This window comes from Xyrauchen texanus, chromosome 4 (assembly GCF_025860055.1).
Source record: "Xyrauchen texanus isolate HMW12.3.18 chromosome 4, RBS_HiC_50CHRs, whole genome shotgun sequence".
Classification (NCBI taxonomy): Eukaryota; Metazoa; Chordata; class Actinopteri; order Cypriniformes; family Catostomidae; genus Xyrauchen; species Xyrauchen texanus.
Window position 1 is genome coordinate 9,758,547 of NC_068279.1, and position 19,607 is coordinate 9,778,153.

At 40.7% G+C, this 19,607-nt stretch overlaps 1 protein-coding gene across 1 annotated transcript in view; it reads right to left on the bottom strand.

Moving 5' to 3' along the window:
• The window catches only part of LOC127643277 (polypeptide N-acetylgalactosaminyltransferase 9), a 151,738-nt gene that overhangs the window by 91,223 nt on the left and 40,908 nt on the right, over window positions 1–19,607 (bottom strand). The window contains exons 3-4 of the mRNA XM_052125946.1: window positions 13,621–13,787; window positions 8,556–8,730 (exon numbers count right to left, since the gene is read on the bottom strand). Of these exons, the coding sequence (XP_051981906.1) occupies window positions 8,556–8,730; window positions 13,621–13,787 (342 nt within the window). The remainder of the gene's footprint in view (window positions 1–8,555; window positions 8,731–13,620; window positions 13,788–19,607) is intronic.

Here is a 19,607-nt window from a genome sequence, read left to right on the forward strand (position 1 = left end):
GGCACCAAAAGCGATCGTGTCACTTCAGAAGACATTCATTTAACTGCTGATGTCGTATGGATGATGCTTTTACTGACTGTCTGTGATTTTTGGAGCTTTAAAAGAGAAATCTAAATTTTATGATAAGATATTTTTCTATTTTTCTTCAAATGAGTTCTGGTGAAGAAAGCAAGTCATACACATGGGATACCATGAGGGTGAGTAAATAATGAGAGAATTTTCATTTTTGGGTAAACTATCCCTTTAATATTCATGAGCCAGACTGAGAAGGTTTATAAGGTGTCTCCAGTCCCAACACTTTTTGGATTGTTCCCATACCCCCAGTCACACCCTAAACTCACACACGAAGTTGACATGTTAGACAGCACCACCAAACAGAGCAATGTTTTGAAAGTGCCACATAGCCACAGTGTTTATACTCTTTATGAAGTCAGTATACAAATGGCTTACTTATACAGCAGCTGCCCCTGCACATTCAACGGAGAATGGAGAATATTTTAACACAGAAAGTAATTACACACTTCACCTTAAAAAGCACATCAAAAGGCCACAGAATTCTCAACACCATTGCTCATAAACAACAGTGCTTGTTTATATTGTTGTGGGACATACTGTACACCTACAGGTCTTCGTGAAATCATTCTTATGATACTAATCTTGTGCAGTCTCAAAATTTGTCTAATACCACGTATAGTGAATTTTAGTTTCTCTGATGTATCAGTGTGTTTTTCTGTTTAAATGAAACAGAGCTCCTCAGAAACCTGAGGCAGAGTAGCCGAAAGAAAATTAGAGACAAAATGAGACAGAGAGAAGGTGTGAGAGATAGAGATCAAGAGACGGAGACGTAGAGCTGAGAGATCACAGAAACGATGTGTCAAACAGAATGGTGAACAGTTAGAACAGAAAGAATAGAGGACAGGAGCAAAAGGTTACAGCGGTGGGAGGCAGGAACGAGTTTTCAGATGAATAAACTCAACAGACGAGGTCTCGATAATATCAGTTATCAGTCAACTACCTAATGACGCAGACACATGCACTCGACGTGTTTCAGAATTCAGCAACAGCGTATGGAAGAAGTCATGAATAATAATTACTATTCAAACTTAGGCCTTCTCCTGCGTTCATACAATCACTGCTAATTCTACCAGTCTACTGACCGCTGTGCCGAGCCATTCTACAAAGTTTAAGGGTGTTTCATAAATAATGAAATTCTATCAGAGGCACGATACAGATGTAAAATGTATTTTCGCAATTTACATCAATCATGACAAGCAAAACTGCTGGAAAAAACTAAAAAACCATTAAAATATATTATTATGGCTTCCACTACTACCACTATGAATGTAGTCTGTTTTGGGACATATTTCAGAAGGATTTGATGGTTTGTATTGGTTTTCATCAAAGATATGTATTGTTCACTAATGTTATCCACTTGCATAACATGCCACCAACAGAAACCAACACATTACCAGTAGAGAACCACAGGGACCATTATAGCTTCCATTAAAACCAATGTACTTACCATTAAATCTTTAGAATTTCGGTGAGGGTTTCTATTTTATTTTTCAGCCAGTAAGTGAATCTTTTCCATCAGACAGGTGAACTAAGAGGTTAAAAACCCCATGAAATTAAACTATTTCTGAAATAAAAAATAAACAAAGCTTTATGGCTTTTAGTCCATGTCTGCTCTGTTTGCTGGCCTTTTCTGCATATCGCGGCACCGTTTTGTGGTCCGTTCTGCATAACGTGGTGGCTCATTTTAGCTTATCGTGGCCCATTCGTCCTGTTCCGCGACCGTTCCACCGGCCCTCTCGGTTCTTCCGATGGCCAGTCCACCCCTGATCAGCCCCAAAGTGTGTCGGCCCAACAGGAAAATGCCTGGTATGCCAGATTACCAGTCCAGCCCTGGTTGAATGCAACTTTGGTGACTAAATGTACCAATTTCTTTCCATTAGAGCAAAATCTGTACATTATTCCAAATTTTTGGCCACCAGTGTATATATATATATGCAACATGATCACATGGGAAGTTGGTATGTTGTTTCCAAGTGTTCTGGTACCCCAGGATCGGATGAATTATGCAAAGAAACCGACAAGCGTCATCTACTTTCAAAATGTTTTGCATCGGCTCCAGTTTGTTGACCTTCCCCTGAGCGCTTTGCATCAGCAGTGTGGGATATCTGAGTTCAGATCCAGTGTGGAAACCAGGATGCACCCAAAAAATGGAGCTCACATGTGCCCATCCACCCCACAACACCCCCTTTGGCCAATGGGAGCCTTGTTTCACATTTTGGTGATCACAGGCTGATTTTAGCAAAAGAAAAGTCAATCTACGGTGTCCGATTTCAGTGAGTTCAACTAAACGTTGAACAAATAAACTTTTAGCAGATATACACATTCAAAATAAAGTCTTTCTCTTCTGAGAAAATGGACCAACGTTATTGATGACTCACTTGTCTTCAATATTTTCTTCCAATTAAATGCTCTAGAGAGAAAGAGAATGTCCCCTACACTTAATACCTGCAACCAGCTAGCGGACTAACAAAACCATGATTAGCAAGCAGCAAATCATGGTTTTGCTGGGCTGTGACAAAGCTAAACAAAAGGCTATTAGCTATTAAAAAAGACAAGCCATTTTGAAATACAAAATACATCACTACAGGGGGAAAATGTATTCGTCAAACCATTTCATGTAGTCTCCAAAAGTGAGGTCAAGTGTGTGATTCCCACACTACTAGTGGCACCAAATGGAAGTACAAAAAAATAATGATTGCTTCCCAACAGATATCTCAAATAATCTTGCCACCCTTTTTGCCTTACACACCATCTGCTATTGACAAGATAACTTTGCTCCTAAAACTTGCTCCATTAGTCGAGCCAGAAGTTGACATGTCGGTTAAACTTGAAAAAGAGAGCAATGTTTTGAAAACTGTACAAATACTGACAAATACTGAAAACTGACAAAGTCAACCTACAAATGTTTTACAAAAGTTGAAAAACTGCACAAGTCACCTTTAATATCATTAATAATGTTAGGCTTTCATCAGATAGAGGCTGTAGCTAATTGTGAAGGAGCTTTTTTGTGCAAGTCGAGATAATTTAAATTATGTAACCAAATAATGACTTTGAAACAAGACTTTTGACTTGGCCAAGGTATATGTGGTATTACGCAATACAGTGGCCACTGAATTTTAATGCACCCACACCACACACACACACACACACACACACACACACACACACACACACACACACACACACACACACACACACACACACACACATACACCCACACTGCATACACATAGTACATCTTGAACCTGTCAGGATGACAAGTTCAAATTAGGGGGCAATTACTGGCAGTGGTATAATTTGATATGTGTTGTCCACTGGTGTCACTCACATTGAAGACTGGAACACCTTTTTAAAATTGCATAATTCACAAGCTAGCTAGACTAAATCAAATTGCACATGTGCGATTTCAAGTGTTGAGTGTTATGTAGTGAATGGAAAATTTTCCCATTGTAAAAAAAAAACGGGTATAAAGGGAAGTGGGCGTGCGTCTGTCTAGTCAGATTTTTTCTTCGGAGCAGAGCGGTTGTGTGATCAGCGAGCTGTGTTCACGACTGCTTCACCCACCTCTGCAAGAGAGCTTCTGTTGGATCTGACTGTGCATTCCAGCGACTTTCTCCTCTCTGCACGCTGTGTAGCCTCTGCCCCTCTGCCCCTGGGCGCTTCGACAGCGCTTCTCTCATAAAAGAGAATGATTTCTCTGAAATAGTTTATTTTCTAAAAAAAGTTTATTCTAAAAGAGCAACATACACTAGCGAGCGTTGAACGTCCTTTTCAGGACGCGTATTTGTTAAGATGCCCTTCTGCCGCTGTGTATTTCCTGGATGTGGCAGATACCTCTCCAGATCCGACGGGCACAGAAGCTGTCTCGTGTGCCTGGGTCGCAATCACACTGCGAGAACATGACCATGGCAACGTTGCAGTCGCGGCTTTTGTTTTGGGCGATTTGGGGATGGCAGCGGGCTCAGGTTCGCCGGGCACAGCCCCACGAACCACCCGCCCCCCGGCACGCTCATTTGCTTCTGCCTGCGCTCGGGACGATAGCGGCTTGCTTCAAGGCCAGTTTGCCTCCTCCCTAGAGCCAGAACCTAAGAGCGGTATATGACACCTATTATTGGGGGCGTTGGGGAGGGTTACGTGCGGCCGACACAGCTGCTTCTAGCAAGCAACAGCCTGTTTGCACCTGTCTCAGCAGTTCACGTAACAGGATTTAGTGCATGATGTTTTTAAATGGGACCCCTTGTGTCACTACAATCGACACAACGTCGAGTGAGTGACAGAAGGGGAACATCATGGTTTACCTCCATTCCCTGATGGAGGGAACGAGACGTTGTGTCCCCCTTGCCATGACACTATTCGTACCACTGTAATGCGGCGTACTTTATTCTCGGCTCCTCAGTGCAAAAATCTGACTAGACAGACGCACGCCCGCTTCCCTTTATTCCCGTATGTCCGGGGGCGGGACATGCAACTTCTGTCTGCCAATTTCACATTGGCCTTTTCTCATGTTCAGAGGTACGCAAGGATACCAAGGAAGACCCCTTGTGTTACTATTTACATAACGTCTCGTTCCCTCCATCAGGGAATGGAAGTTACAACAGTAACCATGACGTTATGATGATAGTTTTCGAAAAAATAAAATACAACATACTGAAAAAAATAGGAAATGCTTAGTAGAGTACAAGCAAATTATAATGCTAAAATATGGAAATTTAATAAAAGAACAATGTTTGCACAAGATTGAGTACTTGGTTTTCTCATATTATGTGTCCATTGTATTACCAAGCACAGCATGACATCCAAAAAATGGCAGCCTAAAATATTATGATCTCCCTCTGTGAGTAACAGTTGGCAACAGGGATGTGGGTTGAATAGATTTGGTGAACCTGACATGATGAGGGAATAAGAGTGAAAGATGACTCAACAGACTATAATACTTTTTCCAATGCTCAAGGTTCCAGATTTTATGCTCCTTACACCAGGTTATGCATCTTTATGTGCAGGCCTTGGAAACAAGCAGATTTTGAATAGCAGCGCTGCCATACATTTCAATAAAGTAAATTTTGTGAAGCTCAAGACATACAGTGTTTGTTAGACTGGGTCAAAAATATTCAGTTCTGTCTGTGGTCATTTTTGAGGCAGCTCTTTGGTGGCACTTAGCAACTGTCCTGTGAATGATCTGTCTACGGCTCTTTGGAAAGACAATAACTTATTTAATTATCCAATCTTATTTTAAGACTGCTACACTCTGATCTAACCAATGCAGCAATATTCCAGAGACAGGTCATTTGTTTGTCCACACTTAAAGGAAAAATGCTACACAATGTGACACTCAGCACAGCCAATCAGAACAAAACACATTAAATACACATTAACTTAAGCAAAACTAAATAAGAGGCTGTGCTTTATTATGAATAGTCATAATCAAGGCTAAAGGGCACTGTTGGACACAACATAGAAAAATGACTCAAACTTTCACTAATTGTTTTTCCCAAATTTTTTCAAGCACATTTATTGCGTGCCATCCTTCCACTAAAAAATATATTCCCTGACATGTAAACAATAACAGAACATTATTCTGTGGCTGAAAAGAGATGTACACGGTAGCTAGTTGAACAAGTGTTTTGAGTCATACAGTAGCTATTACTATATTGTGTACTTCAGCATCTAGGACTGAAACTTTCAGTTTTTATCACGTTTAATATACAGCTGTGTGGAGAACCAATGACAGTTGTGTGTTTTGAACCAATGAGATTTCACTGTGCCAGATTTTATGGTTAGACAACAAAAATAAATGCTAAAAGGGATGCTCCGGTTCAAAAGAAGTTAAGCTCAATCAGTAGCAATTGTGACATAATGTTGATTACCATTAAATAATTTTGACTCGCCCCTTGCAGTTACAGTGAAGTACTCACAATCGAAGTGAATATGTTCATGTCGATAAACGCATGATTTCAACATGATTTTAGTTTAATAAAATCACTTACTTACCTTATCTATGTAAAGTTGTATCCAAAACTGTGATTACAGGTTGTAATATTGGACATAACTTTGAAAGAATAGATAAGTGATTTTATTACACCAAAATCATGTTAAAATGTATAATTTGTACAATCTTTTAAGTTTGTAAGTTTTGCTTTATTTATTTTTATTTATTTTTTTATAGTAAAATATTTTTTTGGGAAATCAACATCATTCCACAAATGCTATTAATTAAGCTGTACTTGTTTTGAACACAAAACATTCTGAATAAAATTGAAGAAACGATTTTATCGCTTTATTTACGATGCCTGGTTAAGATAAAGTGTTATTCTTAATCTTAAGTAATTTTGCAGTTTCTATGACTGACAGTATTTCAGTTCAGGTTTCGATTAATTGGCTTCTTTGGAATTCTGTAAGTTGTCTTTGGTTGCTTTGAAACATACATATCAAAGTTCTAATTGTCAAACTGAATAGCTGACACATACCGCCAGTATGAAATCTACTTTCCTTTGAAGCTGCAATTTTAAGTGTGATTACACCAAGTTTCTTCACGTTTTCGTGAGATGTTTCGATATTGACTTCTTTGGTTTTACCTTGAGTGAGGTTATGATTGATTCTAAAGGCTGGCAACTTGTCGCATTTTTATTGGGGCAGGATGTCACACATGTTTTAAATGTCATAAATGGTTATCATTTACCAGATTTGGTGGTCAAAACAATGGTTTCATATTTTTGTGCTTCATAATTGTTTTAATCTTTACATTTTGGTGAAAAATCTGTTATTGGCTGTTTAAAGCCGGTGTAGATTTAAAGAGATATTATTTAGAGATGCCACAGGTTTAATGGCAGATTCCATCAGTGAAAACCCTGTATAGTGTGATAACATGCCCTGCTATTCGTGGTCAATATGAGTTAATTGAACATTATCTTTTTTCTTGGGCATTAATGGTGAAAATGTTCAAAATATTTGTTTGTAGCCTAAGGTATTTAGCAATGAAGAAAAAAAAGATACAATACCCTGAGAAATGTTTGCTTTAGTGCAAAGTGTGAAAACTAGCTCCGGTCTTCCTTATACGTCTATTCATTCTATGTTTCTAAGGCCACTTGGAGTAATACAGGTTTGTGAATGAGACCCAAATTTTCCCCCATTTAATTTCATTTTGTGAAACTGAGACAGATGCCTGCCACAGAGCTGAGATCTGCCTGTGCAAGCTAACAGAATAAAAGCTAACAGGTTCAAATACAAAATGCATGTAATTTCCAAGTCATCTCTCTCCTGACAAATTATGCTTTTCGAGGTGAACATTGCTCTACTGTTTTATTTTACACCTAAAACTTTTTGTCCTCACATCGAATCCACATTTAAATGAAATAACAATGAAAGTTTTGCATGAGAGCACGAATAATGAAACTCTAAATTAATATCGACCCAGGTTTTGGCTTGAAAACAAGGAATGCATGATTCAGTTTTTCCAACTGCAGTTTCAGCATAATTTTCAATAGAGAGTGGCAGGTTTTCATGCTCATCTCTCCATTAAATGTTTATGTTGTGGAAAAAAGAGGAAAAGCTAATTAATGGTTAATCCATAATTCGCAAATGGAGGCCATACTACTCTAATGAGAGGCCTTAATGAGCATTTATTTCTGCTGGGTTAACAGAGGTGACAGCCAAAGGATACTTTAGTTTACTTAAGGATATGAATGCAGTAGCTGCAACTTCTCTCAGCTCTCCTGAGCTTCTGAGGCCACAAATAGTGGATTCATTCATTTACTGAATATTGTGTGTTGGATGCTGGTCACCACCATGGGATGCTGGTGTGCTGATATCCCTAACATGCTTCTTAACTAGCTTAACTAACAAGACTTCCTAAGTCAACCAGGATCATTGCACTGTCAAAACAGATAATGTGTAGTTGTAACATCATGTCCTAGACACGACATGATAAAGTGCCATTCGGAAAAAGTAGGCCAGCCGATTTAATTCGTTAATTTAGTGTGATTAATTATGTATATAAAAATGTTGCTAATAACAACTATTATGTTGCAGCTAATTAGGACATATTTTAAGGATCCTTTACTACCTTATCTAATCATTAAATTTGCTTTCTTTGGTGTAACCTAGTTACAACTGGGTACAACAACCATGCTGTTCTATCAACTTGACCAGCATTTAACAACTTGTACCAGCTTGCAAATGCAAATGATCTTTTAAGAAAAGAAGCCCAGTAGCACAACAGAAAGTTTATTTTATCTTGAGTACATCTCAGTTCTTCCGCATCCCATTTCTGAGGTCATTTACGTACAAGTTCACTTTTGACAGATTGCTTTAGATAAAAACCCATGAGGTTGCTTTCCTTGATAGACGAAGCTACTGTTGATGTCATGATGAATGCAGGAAAAATATTCTTTGAGAAATCAGCCCTTTGTTATGAGAAGAGTGCCTGTTATGTTCTGAGTGGCGAGACAATGCCTAAAAGTAATAAAAGAGAAAATCCCACTTACCAGCCTGTGTTAAACTCCACGTGGGCGTCAAAGAAGCCCACAACAGGAGCAGTGGCGGCATTCCAGCCGTGAATCCTGGCCCGAATGAGCCCCTCACGCTTACTGTTCCTCACGATCTTCACCAGACCGGGATATCGCTTGTTCACATAATGATCCAGATTGAACTTCAGCTCCACTGAAACAGAGAGACAAAAAAATGCAAACCAAGCCAATTAAACCTCCATCGTCAATAATATGAATTTGTTTAGCAGGATTTGGTGAAATTCAAAATTTTAAGGAATATTTCGGGTTCAATACAAGTTAACTGACAGCATTTGTGGCATAATGTTGATTACCACAATAATTCATTTCGACACTTACAATGGAAGTGAATAGGCCAATTTTTGTAGGGTTTAAAGGCAGAAATTTGAAGCTTATATTTTTATAAATGTACTCACATTAATTCTTATGTTAAAACTTGTGTATTGTACATGCTGTAAAGGTGTTTAAATGGTCATTTTAACCATCTTTTTCAGTTTTAGGGTTTTTATTTGTTTAAACTGGCTATAACTTTACACGGAAGGTTATTAAGTGATTTTCTCACACTAAAATCATATTATCACGTATTGTTTATTTCTTCTGGCTATACTAAATTAAGTGAGTCTTTTAATGTACAAAATTGGCTAACATTCACTTGCATTGCAAGTGCATCATTGGAACACCGATTTTTGCTTTTTTAAAGAAAAAGATGGCCGATTCAAAATACTTATATTTAACACTATGCCACAAATGCTGTTGATTGAGCTTAACTTGTATTAAACCCATAATATTCCATTAAGAATTGACTCTTTTCAATTCATGAGATGGAAATTGAATTGAATTGGCCACATCCCACAGGATGTTGAATTTGTATAACAGGAAAATACATTTTCTAAACTTAAATTCAAAGGAATATTCTGAGAAATAAAAGCGTTCTTCTACCATTATCCATAAAATGAAAACATACTTATTAACCCTTGTACACAACTTATCAACCCCGTTCCATCTGTTAGTGTCAAATCTGACCAGAAACATCAAATGTGGAAACCCCATGGGGCCTGGGTATCTCAGCGCATATTGATGCTGACAACCACCCCTGGAGTTGTGAGTTCTTATCTAGGGTGTTCGTAAGTGACTCCAGCCAGGTCTTCTAAGAAAACCAAAATGGCCCGGTTGCTAGGGAGAGTAGAGTCACATGGGGTAACCTCCTTGTGGTCGCAATTAGTGGTTCTCGCTCTTAATTAGGTGCGTGGTAAGTTGTGCGTGGATCGCGGAGAGTTGAATGAGCCTCAACATGCGGAGTCTCCGCGGTGTCATGCATGATGAGCCATGTGATAAGATGCGCAGACTGACTGTCTCAGAAGCGGAGGCAACTGAGACTTGTCCTCCACCACCTGCATTGAGGTGAGTAACCGCGCCACCACGAGGGCATACTAAGTAGTGGGAATTGGGCATTCCAAATTGTGAGAAAAGGTGATAATATAAATAAATAAATAAATAATTTGGAAACCCCAATTTTTAATCTTTCAGTGTTGGTTTTTTTGTCACTAAATGGAACATGTTCACCCTCTGTGAATTAATCAGAAAAATATACCAATTTAAATAATGAATGCATTGAACTCTCTATTTACACAGCAAGCAAGTAACGTGACAGGGCACAACAAAACTATATTTATAGGTGCTTGCAGTATAGACAGGTTCCTTTATTATAATAATGAGAGTGATACAATTTTGTGAGTGATACAGTTTTCGTAAAAAAGGATCACAGGGGCGAACTTAGAATTTTCCCCTGATAAACTTAACTGTATAAAAAAAAGAAAGTGGCACAGTAGATGATGCTGTAAATAAATCTACCTGGATCTCCCCCACTACTTTAGTCTCTCGGAGTTAGCTATCTGTCCTTATTCAATAAGAGCTATGGGAGGTAAACAAATGGAGTGCACGGAGAACACACACACACACACACACACACACACACACACACACACACACACACACACACACACACACACACTCAGACAGACACACACATACACACACTGGGGGAAGATAGATGAGTGTTTGGGCTCTTTCCTGCAGGTTGCTGAGTGTTCTAGTTTCTATGGGGAGAGGAATAAGGAGGAACAGAGCACTCTTTAAGGCACTGATGCACAAAACTCCCTCCCCTCTCATTCATCAACTCACAAGAACGATTAACATTTCAATGTTTCAGTGATTTTTTACTTTGTCAGTGGACTTCTGAAAAGGATATGAAACTATTAGGCTGCATATTAATGCTGGGATGACAAGTTTACACCTGCTTGTGAATACTCAAATGGTGGCAATGGCATAATGTTTCTTCCATGATCAAAACTGATAATAGTTCTGGTAGGGCATGGTGCAACACCATGGTCATGGGTCATGGGTTTGATTCCAATGGAATAAACATACCAATAAGAATACTTTGCAATTAGGTGAGCGAATGAACTATTTTACCCCAAAATCAAAGTAAAAAATATTATGTTCCTGTTTTCATGACATTTAAGCAGATTTTCCCTGCAGATTCTCATTACTTTAATACAAATTTATTTTTAATAAATACAAAATAAATCTCATTCTCATTACTGTAATGGAAATAAAATTGTATTCTCATTACTGGAATAACACAATGGAAATAATCATGTCTGGAGTTTTAGTTTTTTATTTTTATAATCAAAATTATTTAAATGAAGTACAAGAAATACCACCAAAATAGCATACTTTACAAATGTAATTTACAATTTAAATTATATATCTTTTTTTTTTTTTTTTTTTTACAGCAAGGAGACTTTCTTATGCAAAACATTTCTTATTTTTCTTTTGATTTTTTGGGTGAAATATGATGCTTTTGTGAGATTAAACAAGGTGCTTTGACTAAAAGTGTCTGCCATATGAATAAATGAAAATAAATGAATAAATAAATATTTTGATGAATTCTATTCATGTTGATGTTTCATGTTGTTAGGTCTACTCCACTTACAGCCCAGCCAACATAGGGAGGGAAGTCAGTGTGCTGAACTGCACACACACACACACACACACACACACACACACACACACACACACACACACACACACACACACACACACACACACACAAAGTTGAAAAGTTATAGGAGTCCCTCCAGTGTGTTCTGAACGCAGCTGTATTATTGAAACAATAAATCGCAAGGCAGAAATATTTCATAAAAATTCACCAATCAATAAAAAACAAAAATCCATCCATCATGCCATGAATAGAAAAAAAGGGTTTTGGAACACACTAGATAAAAACTGAGGATTATAAGAATATTTTAGATGCATGCTGATCCTGACAGATGAGCTATGGCAAAGGAATTGCTTCACTTTATTTAATCAACATAGAGGCTTTTTCATTTTTCAACTGCATATCAAGATCTCAACCACACATAACAACTTGTGAAAGCTGCATATGACACTGGAATATCAATTAATGCAATTAAAAAATTATCCAAATGGATGCACACGTGTGTGTCAGTAAAGCTTAAAATGAATGCAATCCACAGACTTTTTCCTATTCACATGAGGGTGAGTAAATGATTACCGAATTTTCCTTTTCGTGTGAATTATTCCTTTTATAGTTGAATTTAGTGTTAATGGCCAGCCACAATAATAGGAAGAAAACCTTTAAAAAGAACAAAGTAACAGTAAACATCAGCACATACTCAATCCTGAATGCGTTATAAAACATTACCCAATCAGCAGCAGCGGTGTGGAGAATGTTTGAATGGCATTACAGCTATCTTCCCAATTTGCTATTATCTCTAATACTCAGCATCTCTGGATGCAGCCATTTACCATTTCTAATTTCATATGCTAATTTCTTGCTGATGTTACAGCTTCTCTCGGCTGACATTAAACTGTTAACATGCAAAGGTTGCCTCCTTGACCTTTTCTGAGCACTGTAGCGTGTCGGCTCTTGTTTAGCACACGTGTCCAAAGAAATTGCGGGAGGTACAGGCACTCTCACCACTTGCATAATGAATTGACCTTAGTGAGCATGTTTCTGTCTTTTAAGTCTGGTGTCCAGTATGAAGACATTTAATAGACTTGCGTACTCATGCCACTTTATTCGCTGGAGCCAATAAGGTTTTAATCCTCATTTTCTGTACCTCCATCATCTCTGTCTGTCCAGATTAATCTCTGCTGAATCCTGTTATGCAGGGTAACATTCATTCTCACCTTGTGAATATTATTAAGGGATATCGTGTCTGTTTTTCTGAGGAGTATCACGTCCTTGAAATTCAATTCATTTAAGCATTGCTTGTAAACAGATCATGATGGATTTCAATCTAAATAAACAGAAATGCAGGTCCTTTAGACAAAGAGTATGTTTAATGCTTTTCAAGGACGTTTGTATAGTTTAAAATTTTTTGTGCGAAGAAGATCGAGTAAGTGACCTCTGGCTTCGTTCCCAATAGTAAACTGTTGTTCCTAAATTTAGAGAGCTAGGCAACTTAATTATGATGTCTTCTAAGGTACCTTGTTTTAGGTGTCGATCAAACTGACAAAAAAAGACAAAATGACTGCAGCACGTATCAGTGGAAACTGTAAATGGTGACTCGAAAAATGAGCAATCTCTTTTTTCTTTTGAAGGCTATTTATAAACAGGCAGCTGTTTTCAACAGTACCCACCTAAGGGATTATCCTTTTGCTTGAGCTGCTCATCTCTTGCTGTTTATTTTTCGTCTTTCTGTTCGTCTTTAAGCGCAGCTTCATACCACGCATTAAAAAAATATATAATACAAGTGCAGAGGTTGGAGGTTTTTTTTTTTTTGCTCAGGTAAAAACACTAACTGCAACAGCAGTATTTTTTCTGAGGATGACAATGTGGAAACAACATTTTATGTAAATTTTGTTAGCAAAATATGTTATGTCTGGAGCTGCAGGATCAGTAGAAACTTACTTGTACACATTCAATACTCCTTGTCCATCAAACACCAAAAAAAAACAAAAAACTGTATACTAGGAAAATCATAAACAGACATGTTAATAAACATCATGTTCTCACCACTGTCACTGTTGTCGTCAACCAGTATAATTTCTTTAAGCATGTGTGCTGGGGTGTGGTTGACCACGCTGTGTACAGAACGCAGGATGACAGAGAGAGCTTCGTTCACAAAGATGAAGACCACAGAGATCTGAGGTAGGTCTTCTGGGTAGGTCATCTGCTTACACCTGGAGAAGGAGTAGTAAACAACATATTCAGTTTTGAAGCTTTATAGCTTGAATATTCAGGCTGAAACGGCAATGTGCGCAAAAATGTGTGCAGAATTAATAACCAAATAAAGAAAGAAAAATATGTATTTTAAAAATAGAATACATCACATAATGAAAATATGATGCATTATTTTTCTTTTTATGTTTGAGTCCAGATATTGTAAGGCACTTGGCACAATTGACAAAAACATGTTGTTACGTGGGGATTACAATTACAGAAAATAATGTTTGAAAAATTATTACAAATAAAGTTCTATATACAAATAAAGCAAAAATATTGCAGAATACGCTTACAAAACGCCATGAGCTCAAAAGTAATATATGAATCCACTTAAATCTGTATTAACTGCAGTTATTTGACACAATTCAAGGGTTAAAGCCCTAAACTGAAGGAGAAACAGGCAAAGGCACCATACTTCATTACCCCTGTGATCTCTAGTAGCTGCAAGCAGAGATTAATAAAATATTCAACACCCATGTGAGCTGAATTCTGCACCTGAGTTGGAAGAGAAATGCGCTCACTCTGTTGCCCCTGATCAGGTCAACCTGACTTCAATGCCATGGTAACAAGGTTTATATATGGTTTAGTGTTGCTGTTGTTTTTTTTGTTTCACATGACAGTATTCCAGGACTGCTGGCCTTATTTAAACCACAGCCATACTTTATTGACCCCAGTGGGAAAATATAAAGGGAATATAACATATAAAGGGAATAGAAAGAGAAAGGCTGCATCTTCCTCTAAACTGTGAGCAGAATTCAAACCTTTTTGAATTTCGAGATCAATACATCAACTGCTTGGTTTTCACAGCTCCTGCCACAGCTGTATAGGATCATGGACACATCACACACACACACACACACACTACAAGAATTCAAAACTGGGCTTACAATTAGTATATTCAGAATAATTTCAGAATTTAGTCTTACTTAGTGCAGTCATATTTCAAGTGCCTACCTGGAATACACTCAAGTATATACTTTATGTCACTGAAATGTGCCATATTATCACTAGATTACATTCATTTGGAGACTTGATAACACCTTGATAACTGGGACCCTATTTCAGGTACCTAAATATAATATAATATAATATAATATAATATAATATAATAGAATAGAATAGAATAGAATAGAATAGAATAGAATTAGGGCTGTCGATTTAACATTTTAATTCAGTGCGATTCATTTTACAAAAAATAATGCTTTAAAAAAATGAACGCAATTAATCGCAATACCCCCGGACCATAATAAGGAAGATTCCTGAGAAATGCAAGCTTGTATTACCATCTATTTACTCCAGAGGGCAGTAAGTAAAATTTCAGCTGTATGAGCAACGCACAGTTTATACAGTGAAGAAAACACTGCAGTAGGCAGAACAACACAGACATGTGTTACGTTCTTGCATTCAAAACATTTGAAGGAGCACAAATGCGAACTAAGGGATCTCAAGATGTGTTTAAAGATTGAGTATTAAACTATATTTAACTTTTTATGTTTATGATGCGACGCATCCGAGACACTACATAAGCATAGCTGACACAGGTTTACATTGCCGGTCCTTAAACAAGCCCTCATAATAAATCTCCAACTGATTGACAAATTCACTTGTGAAATGGATTGATGTGAACTGTATGCCAATGACTGTCTTATGATCAATAATATGGTAGTAAACAATACATTGTATTCTAAAGCCGCTTTTTGTATCGTCTTATCAATGATTAACTCTTCTGCTACAAGAATGTAATGCATTTTAATTATCTGAATATTTTTTATTTTATATATATATATATATATATAAATTTTTTTTATATTTAAAGATAACTATGTATAATTATATATTGATATAAATATGTATAATCATTATATATTGAATTCTTGTTATATGAGGGGCTTTCTCAGCAAATATTTGTATATATGATTAAATGCGATTAATCGCGATGAATTATTTGGGACACCATGTAATTAATTTGATTAAAAAATGTAATCGATAGACAGCCCTAAATATAATATAATGTAATATAATACAATATATTACAATAGTCTATATTTGGCCACTGTATAGTTGTATATACCTTGGAATTTTTACCATTGAATTGTTCTAATATTACATTGAAAAGTATATGTGTTGATACAGGGACAACATTCAGCTATGTAGTTCTCTTAAGAGAGGTTCTCTCGTATTGCGTAAGCTAGCTTACGCTACGGGAAAGATTCATCTTTTCTGAGACATTGAAGCCAAAAAATTATCCTTAATTTTGTATCCATTGTCAACGCAGTGTGGCAGCTGCAGACCTTGATCGGGCTAGCTAGCGAGCTCATTGGTTGCTCTGCGGCAACTGCTGCAGCCTATAGACGAGCTTGGGCGAACTCGCATCCAATGAGAGGTGTCCGCGCGCTCACTGCATCAAAGCCCGCCAAAAAGGGCGTGACTTGAGTGCATATAAGCGTAGTTCGTAGGCTGGAACCCTGATTTTCATCTCTTCAGCGAAGCTCTTCGCATCTCTGAACTGGAAGCCGCATTGCCGTTCGAGGGGCATCTAGCAAGCGTGGACAGCGCTCGAAGAAGCCAGCCGTCTTCGCCACCTTCAGCCATCCTGCGAGCTACGCCATCCGGCGACGTATCCTTTTTTAGAACAAGCTAAGTTCCTCAGCGAACTTCACAAAAGAGTATCGAGCGTCTTTTTAAAGATGCCTCGCACTTCCTGCGGCTCATGCCGCGCTCCTCTCAGCGCCAGAGACCGACACATCATCTGCGCTCTCTGCCTGGGACTGGGGCATGCAGAGCTCGCCCTCGCTGACGGCGGATGCGACCTCTGCGAGGAGCTTCCGATGTCGACCCTGCGGGCTCGACTCGAAGTATGCAAAACCGGAGCTGCCGTGCCGCCTTCTGTTTCGCCGCGCCGGAAGAAGCGCCGCTCCCAAAGGCTGCCGGACTTGTTTTAGAAGCGACTGTCTCGCCGGAGCCCCTCCCTCGAGCATCGCGTTCACCCTCCCCGCCCCCCCGGGACGCGCAGTTGCCGCCGAGCGGCCGCACTGCTGCCACCTCGGAGAGCGAGGCGGAGGACAAAGGCTGCTGTTCCATCATGGCTTCGGACAGCGAGGAGTGGTCACAAGCCTCCTCAACGGCCCAGGAATCCAGCAGGACCTGCGCCGGAGTCGAAGGGGAACTGATATGCCTCCTCACACAGGCCGTCGACCACCTCGGGCTCGAGTGGTCACCGCCCCCTGAGCAGGCTCCCAACAGACTCGACGGCTGTTTTCTTCAAAGACGTCACCGCGTGGCCCTTCCCTTCCTGCCGGAACTCCACGCCGAGCTCTCTAAATTGTGGAACGCGCCTCTCTCGGCCAGGACTCAATCCCACGTCTCCACCGCTCTCGCTTCAGTGGACGGCGCCGCCGAGAAGGGCTACTCTTCCATCCCCCTGGTCGAGGATTCGGTAGCAGCACACCTTTGCCCGCCCTCCGCGAGATGGCGGTCTAAACCAGTGCTCCCGTCTAAGGCCTGCAGAAATACTTCCGCCTGTGTTGGCCGCGCCTATTCCGCTGTCGACCAAGCCGCATCTGCTCTGCATTCCATGGCCGTCTTGCAGATCCTCCAAGCGGACCTTCTTCGGGAGTGGGATGAGAGAGGCAGGCACCCAGAGGCTGTTACAGATCTAAGGAGCGCGACGGACCTCGCCCTTCGCGCCACCAAAGCTGCAGCCCAAGCTATAGGGAAGTGCATGGCCTCGCTGACTGTAACCGAGAGACAGCTAGCCGACATGGGAGAAACTGAGCGCTCCACGTTCCTCAACGTGCCGCTCTCTCCGTCCGGTCTATTCGGTTCCGCGGTAAGTGGCATTGTTGACCGTTTTTCGGAAGTCCAGAAAGCCAACCAAGCCATGAATCTCTTCCTGCCTCGCCGCGCTAGCTCCTATGCAGGCCGCCCACGTAACCAGCCTCCTGCACGAGCATCTTCACAGCGCCCAGCTCAACAAAGCCAGACGTCCCAGCGCCGACAGGGCGGCCACCCCAGATCGCGCTCAGACAGCCGCCGTAGACCACCGCCCCCCCCCCCGCGGGCCTCGGCCTAAGATTGCACTTAAACCTGAACAACCGAAGTCCTCCTAGCTTTGTTGAACAAACGCCGGCTCAGTCCCGCCGCGGCCGGACCACCGTCAAAGCTTCGCCCCCTGTCAGTCCCCTTCTCTCAGGCTACTGCAGTGGTGAATTTAGCAGCCAACAAGCCGGTGACGCTGCCCGCTTGCCTGCACTCAAACGCCGTTTTCACGGCGACCCAAATAAATCTTGTAAAGAGCAAACATGTCTTATGTGTAGAAAATGTGCCCACAACCCTGTGTTCGCCCCTACACACAAGCATAACACATCCCGTGCCCCTATCAGAGCATGCTCTCATAAAGCGGTTACGAACCGCTCGAGCATCAGAGTCAATGAAGGCGCCCACAAATGCGTGCGCGCGCCCATTCTCTGGCCGCTCTGTCACACGACCAGCCCTATGTGTAGAAAACATGCCCACAATCCAGTGTTCACTTCTGCACACAAGCACTGCATGTCTCGTGTCCCCACCAGAGCACACTCACATAAAGCGGTTACGAACCGCTCGAGCGCTAGAGTCAATAAATGCGCCCACGAATACGTGCGTGCGCCCATTCTCTGCCCGCTCTGTTACATGGCCAGCAAACATTCCTCTGTGTGTAAGTCCCGTGCCCATGACTATGCTTGCGCATCACGTAACAGATGTGACTCTTTCCCCATTCATTCCAATCGGGAAGTCACTCACAAAACAGCCTGTTCATGCTGTCTGCGAGCAATCATGCATAAACACACTAAACGCGCTCACACATTTTGTTCAGCACTCTGTGTGCGGCAATCAGAGCGAATTGGCCATTCACCCTCTAGCGTTACGCTTCAAAGCGTGGGAAGCTATTCCAGGGATATCCAAGTGGGTGTTAAGCACAATACAACAGGGCTATTTGCTACAGTTCAATCGCCGCCCTCCTCGCTTCAGAGCGCGGCTCGAAACCACTGTGAACACGGAAGCAGCGTGCATGCTTCGTTCAGAAATAGCAAGCCTTCTGTGCAAAAGGGCCATAGAGAAAGTGCCACCCTCTCTGAGTCGGGGCTTTACAGCCGTTATTTTCTTGTTCCCAAGAAAGACGGCGGCCTCAGACCCATATTAGATCTCAGGGTTTTGAACAAGGTGCTTGCAAAAAGACCGTTCAAAATGCTTACAATCAGGAAACTCCTTGCGCATGTGCGCCAGGGGACTGGTTTATTTCTCTCGATCTGAAAGATGCATACATTCAGATTCAGATAAATCCCGTCACAGGCCATTCTTGAGATTCAGCCTTCGACGGCCAGGTTTATCAATACACCGTCCTTCCGTTCGGCCTGTCCTTAGCACCCGTACTTTCACGAAGTGCATGGATGCGGCGCTCGCACCCCTGCGGAGTCAGGGTTTGCGAATTCTGAACTATTTGGACGACTGGCTGATTATGGCTCAGTCACATATGGAGCTTCTGTCTCACAGAGCAGTTCTCCTCAGCCATCTGAACAGTTTGGGTCTTGCAGTCAATTGGACCAAGAGCTCACTACAGCCCAGTCAGACAATTTCCTTCCTTGGTATAGAACTAGACTCCGTGGCAATGACGGCTCGCTTATCTACACAGCGCGCGCGCCGTGTTCAGCGACTAGCCGCATCTTTTCAGATGAACAGCCTCACGCCGCTGAAGAAATTCCAGAGAGTGCTAGGTTACATGGCCTCAGCCGCAGCAGTAC